The sequence below is a fragment of the Microtus oregoni genome, unplaced genomic scaffold, assembly GCF_018167655.1.
Source record: "Microtus oregoni isolate MIOR12 unplaced genomic scaffold, Mior012 000005F_ref0000423, whole genome shotgun sequence".
NCBI classification, from domain to species: domain Eukaryota; kingdom Metazoa; phylum Chordata; class Mammalia; order Rodentia; family Cricetidae; genus Microtus; species Microtus oregoni.
In genome coordinates this window covers 56,288,968-56,304,965 of record NW_024543064.1, presented here as the reverse complement: position 1 = coordinate 56,304,965, position 15,998 = coordinate 56,288,968, and the positions used below count along the sequence as shown (strand labels likewise).

The window sequence follows — 15,998 nt, the reverse complement described above, 5'->3', positions numbered from 1 at the left end:
CTCAAATTTTACAACTAGCTAATGAAAGGACTTGTCCCAGAAAGAGTCACCGAGTAATGCATTTGACAGCTAGCTAACCAGAATCTTATTCAGTAACAGTTTTTGCTTTTACTTTTAGGGGTTTTATTTTGTTCAGGTTTTCTGTTTGTTTTGCTTTGTTTTTGTTTTTGTCGTCCCCCCCCCATTCTCCAGTCAGTTAACTTGTCTTCTCGATTCCTTCAGATAGCACAGCTTTCAACTAGAGCTCGAAGAACACCCCTTTTTTAACTGAAGGCATTAGACTGAGTAGAGATGCCCCCAACCCCATGTGTTTAAGGATACACCACAGTTCTTTCCCTTCAACTTTGTTTATTGATGTACCGAACATGAAAAAGCACAAAGAATCCAAACACAAAAGAAAACATGTACAGCCTCTTAAATACTCAACAGAATATATTTTCTATTCCAACAGATGTGAATTAAGTCATACTGTACAACTTCAAATAAATACCAGCCTTACATTTTATTAAGTGCTCTGATAAACACTGTAAAGTGAAGCACAATTTGCATGCCCTCTCATCAATGCCTTGGTTTGCTACAGTAAGTAGTACAGGAAAGAAGCGTGTAGCTGCTGTTTTCCCATAAGGGAAACCTTATTTTTTTTTTTAAGTATATACATGTATTTTATTTTTTATTTTTTTTAACGCAGGTTAACTCTGACAATCTAAATGCACCTAAGGATATGAGAAAGTGCTAAGCCAATTGAGTTCTGAGTAGCATTGAGTGGGTCAGCATGAAAACTCGCTTATTCACTTTAGCACGCGCCTCACAGTATATGTACTGTACTATACTGAAAAATTTTATAACTACAATTTTAAATAATAAAAAATAAAACTCAAAGCAACTGCAAAGATAATGTACAACTATGTTATGCATAGCACATTGCCTGTTCTAAGGGGAAGCATATGAGCATCTCAGTTTATACAAAACGCAGGACGTAACTATATAGTTCTCAGTGCATCCTGATGAAGGCAAAGGTTGCCTTCAGCTTTTTTGAAAATTTATTATAAGCTAGATGCTAATCAGAAAATATTTTGTATTTTTTAAAATTTCTTTCATACATGGTAAAGACTTATTTTATTATTTCCCCAAATAGTGGTTTAAGCATCATACAAAGTTAAATTTCAATAGCATACAGATATTTATGATTTTTGTATGAAAAATGTAAGGAAATTTGTTCAAAACCTATGGTTATACTCATTTTTCCTTTTTTTACCACAAACATATTTATAAACGAAAATGTAGCATCACCATAAACAGCTGAAGCTAGACTATCTACAGACAGAATTAGCAACAAATCTGATGCACTGTAAATTCAAGTCCTCAGGACAACAGAAGTGAATTTAAGCAAGACCTCAAGGAACAATGTTAATGCCATTTACAAAGGAAAAAACTGATACAAAACATTCAAAACCTGAACATCACTTGATATGTAAGGGAAAAAAAATAAAATTAGCTGAAAGGTTCATAAACACAAGGTCTTATTTACATCACACAAAGCTCAGGTGTTAGCCTTAAACGTAACTCTCAAAATACCTTCAAATATGTCCAACTCAGACCGCCTTTGCTGACTTGCTGCAGTACAGATCCTCTGCAACATCTTACTTCTTTAAGACAAAACAATTCTTCAAACGATACTGCAAGTACATCACTAAACACCATGAGCTCTATCTGAAGGGATTTCTTTAGGAAGAACAGATTTTCCCCCATCTCTTGGTAATTTAAATTTCTTGCCTGCTCTTATATATTCTTTTGTAAATTTTTTTTATTTGTTTCAAAATCACAAATCAATGTGAGCCATCTATCACATAGCAACCAGGATGATCAGACACCCCACTGGTGATTACGAAAATGAAACCAGCAGTGTTTCCTCACTGACTCAATTCCTCTCATACAAAGATCTCAAAAGTATTTTTCTACATCATAAATCTTTCTAAATTTTCCAACCGTTGCAAATTTCCTGGTAAATTTTAAAAGCTCACTAGGTGTCATATGAAGAGATTTCTCAAAGTATTCAAGTCAAAATATTTGTTCCAGGACCAGTAAAAAGTTTCTCCAAATTTTCTTTTTTATAAAAATAGATGCTTTTTTTAAACCCACATCAAAGAGGCTCTTATCTCTTTGGCAAGGTACTGCTTTACGAAAAGTTCTCCAGTATTCTTACAATAAGCGTTTATAATGTCGCCCCCCCTGCCCCAGCCCAAATCAGAATTACAAAATAAATATTGTTTGTAACTTCATAAATAAAAATGTAAACTTCAAAATACTTTTCTGAGACATAACAGCAATGCTTTAAATGTAAACCAAACACAAAGCTAATTAGAGAACAAAAAGGAAAAGGAAAAGAAAAAGGAAGAAAAGAAAAGGAGGTGGGGAAAGACACAACCAACTGAAGAGTTACAACACAAAGCCTCAGTATTTACTCACAGGTTCAAGGCAGTTATGTAAAAAGAAAAGAAACGTCTTCCCTTAGCTGAAACACTTTAAAAGGTCCACCTTCTTCAAAGAAGGCAATAGAATGCAACGTGACAGGTAAAAACCCTGTACCTCTTGTCCATATTCAAACATAAAAGATATTTAAGAAGTTTTAATTCAAAGACTAGCAATAAAAAATCTCACATATTTCTTAGGATGCTAAGTAGTCATTTTATCCCCATCTCAACACTGACTTACAAAGACATTTACTAATGTATAAAGTTTCTCTTAACTTGCTTTTGTTGTATAGTTTTCATATATAAATGGACTGAGGACAAGAGCTCATTAGGCTTTGTGCGTTTTGTTTGTCTTAAAGGAGACCTGCAGTACTCTGTCTCCCAGGCGGTATCCATTGAGGCTAGCTATTGCCATGGCAGCCTCATCATAGTTTGTCATAGTCACAAATCCAAAACCTTTGCATTTATTGGTGTTAAAGTCACGGATGACCTTCACGTTGGTGACAGCTCCAAAAGGCCCAAACATTTGCCACAGGATACTTTCATCTGCGTCGGGGGCCAGGTTGTACACAAATATGCACCAGCCCGTTCCGGGGTGCCCAGGAATATTAATTCCAGCAAGACTGGTCATTCCATCAATCGTCATTGGTGAAAACCTACTAAACAAAATAGGAAACAGACATACACACACAGAGAGAATGAACACAGATTGGTTACAGCAATAGGTTTAAGTTCCTTTCCCTTTTTTTCATTTCTCCAAATTTAGCAATTTCCCTCTCCCAACAGATGAATACAGCTACTTGATGTGCCAACCGAGGCTCTATTTGTGGCTTGCAGTGACAGACAAACATTCCAGGTGTTGATACGTTATGAAATGACCATTGTCTGCTGTACTGAATAACAATGAACACATTGGCAAATAAATCTAAAAACTGGCTTCATGAGTTAAACAGGGCGGGTTGGGGAGAAAAACCAACACATAACATACACATGCTATAATGTCGCAACGCAATCTGAAACAAATGACTTTTTAAAAGACTAAGAGGCAAACAGTGGTATAAAATATTCCATGAATCAAATGCACTTCAGAATCAGTTTTACAGAAGGCAGTAACATGCAAAAGAAAACCCAACATAAACTTATGAAGGTGGAAATACTGCTCCCCAAATCAAAGAAATTAATCACTTGTGGGAAGGGATTATGAGTATCATGAACCTGTGTCATTACCTCTTCACTCCATAAGCCATATTGAGCAGATTGTCCAACCTGCAAAACACACATTTAGCAAACTTCAGTGTTTCATTTTCCCCCTTGAAGTTCATGAAAGCTAGGCTCATTACTGCCACCTTCCAAGGGGATAATTGTGCACAAAATGTATGTGATGTCTCAAGACACTGGGCCTTTAACCATTCATGAGAGAATGGGTACCCACTGTTGTAGAATATTGGCTATTGCTACAGGGTCAGTGCAGCAAAGAAAAAAAGCAGTGGTCATCCAAGGAAAGAGCCAGAAACAAAATGCGAAGGCGTTAGAACAGCTAACATCTGACTTCCTACCAGACGGGTACTGAGAGTGCTACCGGAACTGACCAGTACTTGTATAAATTCCCACCCTTCTACTTGCAACCATTTCATGGGTTCCTGAGGATGCTGAAGCACACAAAGCTTAACTAGCCCAAGCTCACAAGGCTAGTGACATCACAGCAGTTTGATCTTTAACAATCAAAGACACAGAATTACAAGTGCACTGGATTTTATGGACAAACTTGGCTTTACAGAATTTGTTCCATCCTGCTTTATCAATGTCAAGACTACTGAGGGTGTCTCAGGGTTTCTAGAATTTATCAATAAATTACATGTGAGAAGCAAGCATGCCTAATGCATATGTAACCACCCAACTGTGAGAGTGTTCCCCACTCTATAAAGACAGCCCCAGGTTAGAGGTGAGGCACAATTATTTTGTCTTCTAATACCTGTGAAAGGCTATGTGGGGTGGGTAGCAGCCTTTCTGTCAAACCTATGCACACAGCAGAGCACATAAGAAAAGCCACTCCTCTCAGTTTTATAAAAGCCATGTATTCCTTCTGGCCTTTCGGATAGGGAAGAATGTTGTCCTTGCACATCCTAATTGCTATCTCCACTGAGCATTTGTGTGTTTTGAAAAAAAGTGAAAAGGAAGTGTTGAGTTGCTCTAATGCAAAGTGTAAGACAAGAGAACAAATCACAGTGGCACGAGGTCTTCCTTCATCTATTTTGGATCTGCCATGCTCCATGACCCTCTCATATGTACCACTTAGCACAGACCACTAGCCTGGGCTCCGTGTACCTGCTGATTATGTATAAAAGCAATGGTTACCAAAAGTATCACCCATCACTTAATGCAGGTATGTAAACTACCCAGAAGGCAGACTGGGTGAGAATATTTGCACACACAAAGCTTGGAGCAGGTGTGAAGAGCGCAGACTGTCACAGGACTTTGTGTTCTGCAGAGTGGAGATGAGTAAAGATGCCATGCCTTTATATACAAAAAAACCAAGGTTACAAACACTAGGATAAATGGATGCAAATCCGCAACACCAATCACAAAGCGGTCTGATACGAAAGTTCATCAAATTGCTGGAATGATAGATATGGGATGCATTTGACAAACGGTACCTCTGGGACAGATGAACATACTGAGGTTGCTGTCAAAAGTGACTAATGGATGAAATTCAGAAGCTCCATTTCCCCTTCACCCACTTAGGAGAGAGCAACCAACTCCCTACATAGAAATGCCTTTAAATGTGTCTGTTTATAAGACAGGATGGAAAGCAAACCTGCCATGGGAGCGAGCTATACACACTGAGGGATAGATGTCTCGGTTCCCACCTCTATCCCATCCCACAACCCTAGAACACCTCGATGGGCCTCATAGCTGCCCAACCCGTGGAGTCTTATATGATCGCTTGATCTCCATTCATCTCCCAAATGTATAAGAAATCGAGCCCTTCATTCATCTCCCAATTGTAGAGGAAATTGAGCCCTTGGAAATTCTCATTCTCCCTCTTCCTCTTCCCCCCACCTCCCTCTTTTTCTCTCCTCATCAGCAGAGGGGTGGATACTACTCCAGTAAACAGCCCTGGCACAGCAGCTGGCTGACTCCATGCAGCCGAAACCCATTTCCCTTGTCCCCACTGCCATACGTCTATGTGTCCCATTTGAATCTAGAGCAGACAGTGGACACGTCATATGGACATGGAACAGCCTTTGTCCAGCAGCAGGCAGCAAATTATAAACTGTGCAGCTCCAGGAAAAAATGTCACAGTACCCCTGGCACAGCTTCATTCCTTCACTCCACATCCCACAGCTCAAGGACTCTCCTACAAGGATAACCTAAGGCTGGAAATGGAGCCCAGTCTAGAGGTCTCTGCAGTGACTTAGGCCGCACACAGATGACGGCTACACCATAGGAGTAGAAGGAGTCAATTGTGTGTATATTTTGCTATTTAAAACCAGAATGCTCTTAAATTATATTTAACATATAGGCTGCACCAATATTGGCATCTACTCTCCAGAGTATCATAAGCTCCGCAAGGAAGTCTGAGTCTCTCTGAGAGGGCAACCAATGTCACCCCTACCCAATCATGAGCTGGGATATAATCCAATTTACAAATAACACATTATTTGGAAGACTAGATAGAAAAACCTAGCTTCCCTTAAGACATCCTTTACTTAAAGAAAGATTCCCAGGAGAAGGGAAATTAGGTTGAAAATTCAGTGAGGAAAACTAAAAGAAACAAAATAAAACCAGTTATTTCCCTTACTTCTCACAGAAACCACATCAGGAGGTTAGACACAACATCTCATACATGCAGCCAGAAAAGTCAAGGTGATAAATATTAACTCTTTATGAATCTTACTTAAAGATCTTATTTACTAAGATACATTAGGCAAATATACCAGTCTAACAATTATCAGTACATTACTATATTTGATAGATATCTATTTCATCTTTATCCTATCTGTTTAAAAAATGTATTTATTATGTACAGTGTTCTGCTTGCAGCCCGGACGAGGACGCCAGACTTCATTGTATATGATTGTGAGCCACCATGTGGTTGCTGGGAATTGAACTCAGGACCTCTGGAAAAGCAGCCAGTGCTATTAACCGCCAAGCCATTTCTCCAGCCCCTTTATCCTCTCTTTGTATGTTTGATTAGAATTCACAGTTTAAAGTTCGCTGACTATAGAGGCACAAGCCGCGTGCACATTTTACATGCACAGAAGACATTGGTAACATTTTCCTATCACCAGGATAATGGAATTCAGATTATTTCTAGGCAATACTTTTAATAGAATTTTCTATCAGTGAAAGCATCTTCATTTCAAAACTGAGTATTTAGGAATGCAGCATAAAACTAAGGTATCTGCCTGATTTTCAAGCTATTCAGCTGGTAGGTTAAGGAAAGACCATACTGAAAGAGAAATTTTAAAAAATCAATTAAAAACAGATATAATATGTGAAAAAGACAGTAAGTAAGAAAACACAATTTCGGACACTGGAAGAATTATCAAACCTCTCCAAAGCACGGAGCACCAGTTAGCTTGAAGTTAACCAACACAAGCTCATCAGCACGTTTCCTTATGCAATCGCATGGCATCTAAGAATGAGGAAAATTACTTAGAACGTTTGATGTCTGTGTCTTCCAACATGAGATCAAATTAATGGCATCAGCAACATGCCTGAAGCTCAGTCCAATGGCTGACTCTAGGAGTTCTTCAAAAGTTCACAAAGACTCCAGAACACAGGCCACTCAATAAAGATAAATCTACCTCACAAGAATGAATGAGAAAATTTTGTGTACAATTTAATTCGGATACACTGTACTAAAAATATTCTTAATGGACTAAAATTACATTATCCAGCCAAATAAATAGTCTGTCTTATTTTGAAAACTATAAACACTTCAACAAGCCCATCAGATTAGCAGTGTTCATGTTTAAATAATTCTATTTATTAATACAGATTGATCCATAAACCTCATAAGTCCACTTATAAAGTTAATCCTTATTACATGGAATTTTATTTATTTTTTTTTAATCTTCATGAGTACTGAAAAGCCTTTTACTGTTAATGTAACTTGTATTCTCCAGCCTCTCTCAGCTGTCAAGGTACCAAGATAACATTAAAAATACACAATGAGTTTTCTAAAATTCATACTGGGCAGTGGCAAACTCAAAGCAAAGGCATTAGAACAACAAATGTTATAAAGAAATAACTGTGTAAATAGACCTCAGCTACAGAAAAGATCAAGGTACCAACAAAACTGCAAGCTCTTAATTCAAGTGTCTGAAAAGCTCAAAGAAGATCGACTTTCATCGATAAAACACGGGGAAATTCAAGGTAATGACAGCCAAATTAAAGATACCTTTAAAGAGCACCAATTACACATCAGGATAAATTTGGATTGTAGAAATGAAGACTCAGCTTCTTCCAAAACATAGTCTAGGATCAACAGATCCTCTTGCACACTGGTAGCTCATATTTTTACCGCTCAGACAGAGGTGATGGGCATAGGCATGAACAGTGAGGTGAGAGAGAGGACAGGATCTGAGGAAAGAAAATCTGTCCTAATTCCTGATGGCTCCCATTTTGCCCTCACTGGGTAACCTGGTGGCAGCTACTCCTCTGTGGCTGCCCAGCTGGTGTCAAACTTAGTACAATAAGAGCACTGCACAATCCAGTGCACAGCTCCCAGTGACCCTTCTGCCTCAGCCTCTGGAATAGCTGGGACTCCAAGCTCAAACCTCCACTTACTGTACTTTTCATCACTACTGCCAAGTTTTCCTTTCAACTAATGCCCCTTATGCCCTTCTTCTACATTGTCTTTCTGTAAAGGCCAAAGAACCTCAGAAGTCATGATAATATATACTATTTAAAGACTTTTTGTATTGTAAGATGGACAGAAGCTAAAAGTTTTCAATTTAATCATGAGGACAACCGTGGAAAACTTTACCCCATCAAAAAATAAAAGGTACGTGGCATGTACAGAGGGGCAGGAAGATTTAGGTGCTGTGGTGCCCAACGTCCAGCACATGCTGCCCACATATGTCCTAGCCAGTGTATCAGGCGTCTCAATGCTATCTATGGGTCCTCTGGCCTAGTCTTAAGAGGCTAAGAGGGTTCCTCTAACAAATAGCAACAAAACAAAATTACAGCTTTAATCGAAAACATAAAACATCAATCTAGGGCAATACAGCTTTCTTCTAATAGCAAACTAAAACTAACTGGGAAGGACAACTAGAAAACACTGCTAAAACTCACTGGAGTCTAACTGTACTACATTTAAAAACACCAACAAGTAAATGGTCAAGAAAGATGCCAGAGAGGGCGTGCAGCAGGCACTGAAGTGGGGGGGGGGGGCGGCTATGAGAGTTCTTTCTGCAGAAGAATTGCCAGATGGCACACCGGCCTTTCCTGCCCTGCCCTTCAGTGGACATTGCTTGTAACCAAGGTCAAAGGTGATGCATATTTTGTTTTTCTTAATTCTTCCATGAACTAGGGAGCTCATCGCCTTCGTCAACACAACCTTCATTCTCCCAGAGAGAATGCCAACTTAAGTAGGAATTCAACCTTGCATTTACGGAAAATTTCTTATTACACCTAAGTAATATACTTAAATATTTTTAGGATATTTTTTTTCTTTTCTTCTCTTTTCAACACTCCAATACACCAATGGGGAAAATCTATGATTCTGGGGCTAGAAAACAAGTAAGTTAAGTCCTCTATCTTACAAAATTTGTGATTATGTGATCGGTTAATTAACTATTTCGTCTCAGGAAGAAAATAGGATCTACATGTAGCTATTACAAAACATTACCTTGGGCGTTAGATGAAATGTGGCTATACCATACCGCGTGGTCAAATAGTATTTGCAACATCCTGGGAAAAAAAACTGGGTGACTTGTTCATAAAAATCTCAAGCTCACTGTTCCTAACTGAACGTCAAGACATTCTTCTGTCACATGCCGCCGATATGCTCGGAATGACTCACGGTCTGGTTGTTTGCTCAAGGACTAGCTAACTTGAGAACCGGGGTATATGCCCATCAGTAACTCAGTGAATAAGCACACAGACCACCACTACTTTCTGTATGGTGCTGAAAATGACTTAGATTTTTAAAGAGCTGAAAACAAAGAAAATGAGAAAGAGAAGAGAGGGGGATGGTAAGGAGAAGGGAAAGAAAGAGGAGGCATAGTTGCAAAAACCATGACTCAGAAAAATTTAATATATTGTTTCTCTAAACTGTTACAACTAAAGTTTGTCAACCTCTAAACTTTAACAAAGGAGATGGGGCCCACTTTTAGATTCTCGGGGTTTTCACATAGGTCAATATCTTTAACAATGTCTATATTATGAAACAAAGCTAACCGGAAGAGCTCAACAGCTCAAACACAAAAATTCTTCTCAAACGGAAAACAGCATGTCAGACTTCACCGTCTGTGGGTCAGGTTTTCTCAAGCTGGGCTTTGGGTCCAGACACCTGTGGCTGCTGGGTATCCTGTCTGCTGCAGGATGCGTAGCAGCATCTCTGGACTCTACCCACTAGATGTGAGTCACATCTCCACCCAAATTATGCCATCACGAATGAGTCTACACTTTGTCAAATGTCTCCTGGAGGCAAAATCACTTCTGAGGAGAACAGCTCTTACAGTTACTTGTCCTCACCTTCAAAAGTTCATATTTCCCAAAGTATGTTTTCTCCGTGCCCATTAATGAGAAAGAAAAAGAGAGCGAGAACAAGAAAGAAAGAAAGAAAGAAAGAAAGAAAGAAAGAAAGAAAACAACAGTAATGACAAACTCAAAGCAGAGATCTTGGTGATACAATTACTTGACAGTAAACCTGCACATTCTCCTCCAGTTTAGTAGCTAGGCTCGAGAACTGGACCAGACTTACCTAAAACGCTGTGCCTGCTGAGCTAGCGGTCCTGGGTACCTTCTGTTTGGAGACTGGTACAGCTGGGAAAGGATGGCCTGATTGGTTTTTTGGCTTGGATTATTAGCAAACTTTACAGTGATTGGCTCTGTGGCACCAGGAGGTTTCTGGCCATTTAGGCCTTTGATAGCTTCTTCTGCCTCAATCCGCTTGTCAAATCGAATAAACCCTACACCCCTTGATATGCCTAAGGTAGATTTAAGTAAAGATTTGGGAAAGAGGGAGCAGGAGAGGGGAAGAAGAGAAGAAAGGATAAATTAATTTTTCCTTCTCACGAACATCTTTTCACCCACATATAACATTTGCCACAAAAATCACATCAGAAAGAAAATTTTACCTCACCAATTCAACTTTGAATCTCAATTTTCCACCTTTTTTTTTTTTTTTGAGACAGGGTTTCTCTGTGGTTTTTATAAACGCACGAAATGACCTATACAATGTGAGTTCTCACTATTGATCATGTGCTTGTCAAGAAGCCAAGAAATCACAAAAGTACATAAACCCATGCTTTTTTCCCCTGCATTCCTTCCTGCCTCCTGTGCTTTCTGTAGTAGCACCAACTGGTGCCTGAGTTCTGGTTCTCAAAGCATGCTATTGGAAAGGCAGCCTCTTCCCTTGAAATAAAAAACAAACCAAGCATTTGCTAAAGACACTCGAGAGCAGATAGAGCTCAACTAAAATTCTAAGTAATACATTCATCTTATCACATCATTTAGCATGAAAGTCTCTCAATAAAACAAAACCTAGACAGGCGGTGGTGGTGCACACCTTTAATCCCAGCACTCGGGCAGGCGGATCTCTGAAGTCAACCTGGTCTAAAGAGCAAATTCAGGACCATCAAGGCACACAGAGAAACCCTCTCTTGAAAAACAAAAAAGAAATGCGAAAAAAAAACAAAAACAAAAACAAAAAAACGCTGAAGAGGGTCTTCACATCCTCTGAGCTCCGCCGTGCTTCTCTTTAGCTATATATTACAGAAGTAATGTTGCACGGGGGAAAAGGTAAAAGAGGACCTGGATTTTCCAAGTTAAATCAGTAGGACCGCAAGCTTCCTGGCACCTCCAGCACTGCTCTTAACCGTGGAGAGCCATTCCCTGTCTGACAACAATGGCAAAGCAGGGCATGAATGAGGCTTATCCAGTTTACGAGAAACAGCAGCATGTGACTCTCAGCTCATCCCATTTAATTGTCACAGGCAGGTGAGCAGGTAATCACAGCTGGTCAACACAACGTAAGTGGCTGCAGAGAAATGCCTTCTTGGCAACTAACCAGATACTCACAGGATGGGTTTTAGACTAGCCGATAGGAAAGTGTAGATACTTCTAAGTGGGTGGGCCAGGGAAGAAAGGAGGGTCGACTGAGAAAACCTGGACCATCTTGACCTAGAGCAACCTCAAAAATAAAGGAGGTTTGTTTGCCTTACAACTACACCTGGAGAAGGCTCAGAATTTTCTAAGGTTAATAAGGCATTTTCTACATGTATGCTTAATCCGATACACTCAATCACTTTGTCTTGTTCTGTGTAAACGATGTGCAGTGTCCACAGTAAACACCTGATGGCTGAATAACAAGCTGCTGGGCTTCAGGGACGGTGTAGGTGTTTTCTTAAAGTTCTAAATGAAGAAGATATAATTATAAATATATCCTTTCATGTACCTACTGGCTCCTATTATCATCCCAGCTAGCATATTTCCAGCTCTCAGCAGGCTGAAGCAGGTGGTTTGCTACCGTGTGAGATGCCAGGTTGGTCAGAGAGAGAGAGAGAGAGATCTCTTGAATTTCCAAAAAAGAAAAATGGGGAAAAAAAGAAAAAGGAAAAATAAAGGGCAAAAAGAACAACACACAGGGAAAAAAGTAAAATAAAATACTAAAATTTTATTCTAATGGCTGCTCCATTAGAAAAGCACAGATTAAAAAATGGCAATCTCACAGGTGGGACTACTTTAAAGTGTGTATGTGTAGGGGGGTGCCTATCCTCAGGAGTGTGAGTGTGAGGTGCCTATCCTCAGGAGTGTGAGGGGTTGCCTATCCTAAGGAGTGTCTGTGTCTGAGGGTGCATATCCTCAGGAGTGTGTGTGTGTGAAGGGGTGCATAGCCTCAGGAGTATGTGTGTGGGGGGCGTTGCCTATCCTAAGGACTATGGAGGGTGCCTATCCTAAGGAGTGTGTGGGGGGGGACTATCCTCAGGAGTGTGGTGGGGTGTGTGTGTGCCTATTCTCAACAGTGTGAGTGTGTAGGGGGGTGCCTTTCCTCAGGATTGAGTACATTTGGAGTAGGACCCCAGAATTTGTAGTTCTAGCAACATTACAGTAGGCTGCTGGTGCCGGAGGCATGGGCCACACTCAGGACATACTAAGAATGACCACCTATCATCCTTCACACTCCGGAAGGTCCATTGTTAAAGAAAAGAGACACAATTTCGATGTCACAGATTAAGCCTACTCTAAGTCCACCAACTTCTTGTTGACTACAAAATTCTGTTTAAAAAAAAATGCTATGAACAAAAAGGTATTTTCTGCTTAGAATAAATCTTGTTTGATTGGCTATGCTTGGAAATTTATTTAGCCCCATTAACAAACTGTGTGCAATACAGCACAGTGTGTTAGAATGAATCGGGGGGATAACGGAAGAGCTACTGCAGCTAACGCCCCTTCTTGCACACTTTCAGACTTTCTCATGGCAGCACAGTCTACAGGCCATTCTCCCAGGCAAGGGTACACACTGTTGATTCTACCCAGAAGTCTAGGAACAGAAGAGCACTTCCTGTGAAGCCAATAACAACACAGAACTGAAGAGCAGACCACTCCGGCCAAATTCACAACTGAAGCTGAAAACTGTGGCCTGATTTTTATTCTGGGGTTAATCTGCCCCTTTCTTACACTAAAAACCCACACATTAGGATACACGATACTACAATGTGACTGGCGTGGAAACAAGGCCCTGCAGGTGACTTCCCGCCCCCTCCTTTTTCATATTTCTCTATTTTTATTCTGTTTTGGAAAGGACAAGTGTTGCTTTTATATAGAAAATCTAGAAATCTGTAATGCAATCCATATCGGCAGCTTTCTGCTCGCTAGCAGTGCTGGCAGAAGTGTTCCTTATGTATAAAGTCTTAATGAACATCTTATTCTCATTTCATTTGGTCAAAAGTTGCATTAGGCATAAAACAAATTGCTACCACTCAAAATTCCGTGCTCTTACGCAGGCCTCTGTGGCAGGCACAGCAGAGCCCTGGAAAACTGCCTCCACAGCAATCACCAGAGTGGATTCCGCCTCATCCTCACTCAGAGTACCAGCTGCATCCTGCTGCAGTGAATTTCGCTTTTCACAAAAATAAAGATTGCTTATAAGGAAGACAGGGGCTTCTTTCACACAGAGGCTTGAAAATGAAGATTATAGCATCTATAAGTTTATTACAAGCCATGAAACAGGCTTCAAACCTGCAGCTTCGGGGTGGAAATGACTCAAGCTTGCTCACTCCACTCCACCATCTATTTCTGTCCATGCACATTTATGAACAATTCCAGCAGAAAATTGCATTTTCTGGCCCACATACACCTTTGATGTGCTCTAGAGGCAAGGCTGCTGTGTGAGGAGACAGACTATTTCAGAATCTGCCCATCAGAGAGCACAAGACTATCCAGAACCACTGCCCACTTACCAGTGACCTGGTCGACAAGAATGCGAGAAGTAATGATGCGTCCATACTGTGAAAACAGCTGCTCCAGCTCCTTCTGGGTCATTGTTTTCGGAAGCCCGCTGACATATAAGTTTGCATCTCTGATAGAAGCTGAGCTTGGGCGAGCATAGGAAACCTGAAAAGGGGAATACGGTTAAGCATACTGATATACTCACTCCTTTCAGAAACTCAATGCCTACCTGGATAACTGCTCCATAAGGGGCAGAGAGCAAACACTGGCCTTAATGTAAGTAGGATGTTTATTCATGGGGACGGGGGCGCATTTCAGACAAGAAGACAATGCCATTTCTCTGTGTGAATAAGAGAAGATCTACTCCAAGCGCATCTGTGAGGTCTCAAATGAGACCAGTACCACACACAGCACAGCACACCAAGGGAACCAGACCAGTATCACACACAGCCCAGCACACCAAGGGGAGCAGACGAACATTTACACACAACACAGCACACCAGCGGAACCAGACCAGTATCACACACAGCATAGCACACCAATATCACACACAGCATGGTACACCAAGGGGAGCAGGCCAACAGGAAGCAAGAGATGTGGGAGCAATCACTCCTAGTTAACATATTTTGAAGTCATCAGATGCATTCTTATGACTTGTTTTCCATACTATACTGTCTCTGGAGATGGTGGTATACATTTAAAAATACTTAAACATTCGTGAAGCTTTTCTTATAATTTTTGTCGATGCCACTTACACAAACTCCCAGAGATTTAAATACACTAAGGAGTCATAACCTTCTTGATCCACTGTCTTCTCATTTACAAGTTTTCATAACCTTCATTTTTAGAGCAAGTGTTTTCAATGACTTTATCTGCTATTTAACGTTCTCTCAAAAAAAAAACCTCTAAGTTTTTTTAAAATTTTTCATACAATATAATTTCATCTTATTCTTTCCCTTCTCCCAATTCTTCCCAGGTCCACCCTCTCTACTCACTCTACTCCATGTTCCTTCTCTATCTCAAAATAAGACAACAAATCACACCATCCTGATGACAGAAGCACCCATGAAGATAAGCAGGGAGTCCCTTCTGTGTTGGCCAATCCTCCTGAGCATAAGGCCTGGCCTGGAGTAGTTGATATACCCAATGTCACTCCACTGGATAAAGGTGACTTTCCCTCTCCCAGCAGGTACCAATTACATGGGCTTATTTCCCGTTTCCGCACTGGGATTTGTCTAGCTTGAACTTGTGAGGGTCTTGTGCATCTCCGTAGTCTGTGAGTTCTTACGTGTATCAGCCCTGTAGTATTCCCTTGGCTCTCACAGTCTTTCTGCCTTCCTTATACTTAAAGTCTTTTAATGAAAGAATTCCAAATTTGTACAAGATGGAAGACAAAAAGCCTGTATTAGTTTATAATCATCACTATTCAGGTCTTGCTCATAACCGGATTCATAATGTTTAGAAATGACCAGCATGTGGTCAATGCAAGAATCTATGCTGATCCCTCATGGATGATGTGAGTCCACAGCACTACATGCATTTATGGTATACTCCATCATCTCATCCAGATCTGCCCATCATATAAGCATTACTGAGACAGCTACGTGTCCTGTCCCCTAAGTGATTCCTCATCATATTCCCTTCGGTTTGCCTGTGATTTCTTCAGGACTGGCCAACTACATGGACAGAAATTTTGTAACACGGCTTGTCTACTGCATCATTCATAAAAAGAGCCAGCACACCTAACTCTGGGATTGACTTGCTAGACTAACACATATGATTACTTCTGCCTGATTGTGTTACCTAGTAGCGCCCACCTCTAATCATCCTCATTTCTCTAATATAGAATCTTTGCTCAAAACTAATATTTCCGTAACTAAAGCCTCAAACATTTTCTTCCTG

General features: G+C 40.3%; 1 protein-coding gene across 13 annotated transcripts in view; it reads right to left on the bottom strand.

The window, feature by feature from the left end:
• Window positions 1-337: 337 nt before the first annotated feature.
• Window positions 338-15,998, bottom strand: part of Elavl2 (ELAV like RNA binding protein 2) — a 157,168-nt gene continuing 141,507 nt past the window's right edge. For 10 of the 13 annotated variants that reach the window (XM_041652266.1, XM_041652256.1, XM_041652264.1 and 7 more), the window contains 4 exons: window positions 14,108-14,261; window positions 10,408-10,633; window positions 3,699-3,737; window positions 338-3,130 (listed from right to left, as the gene is read on the bottom strand). In XM_041652266.1, the coding sequence (XP_041508200.1) occupies window positions 2,800-3,130; window positions 3,699-3,737; window positions 10,408-10,633; window positions 14,108-14,261 (750 nt within the window). In that variant the 3' untranslated portion in view covers window positions 338-2,799. The remainder of the gene's footprint in view (window positions 3,131-3,698; window positions 3,738-10,407; window positions 10,634-14,107; window positions 14,262-15,998) is intronic. The other 3 variants (XM_041652259.1, XM_041652261.1, XM_041652262.1) reach the window with 2 other exon arrangements.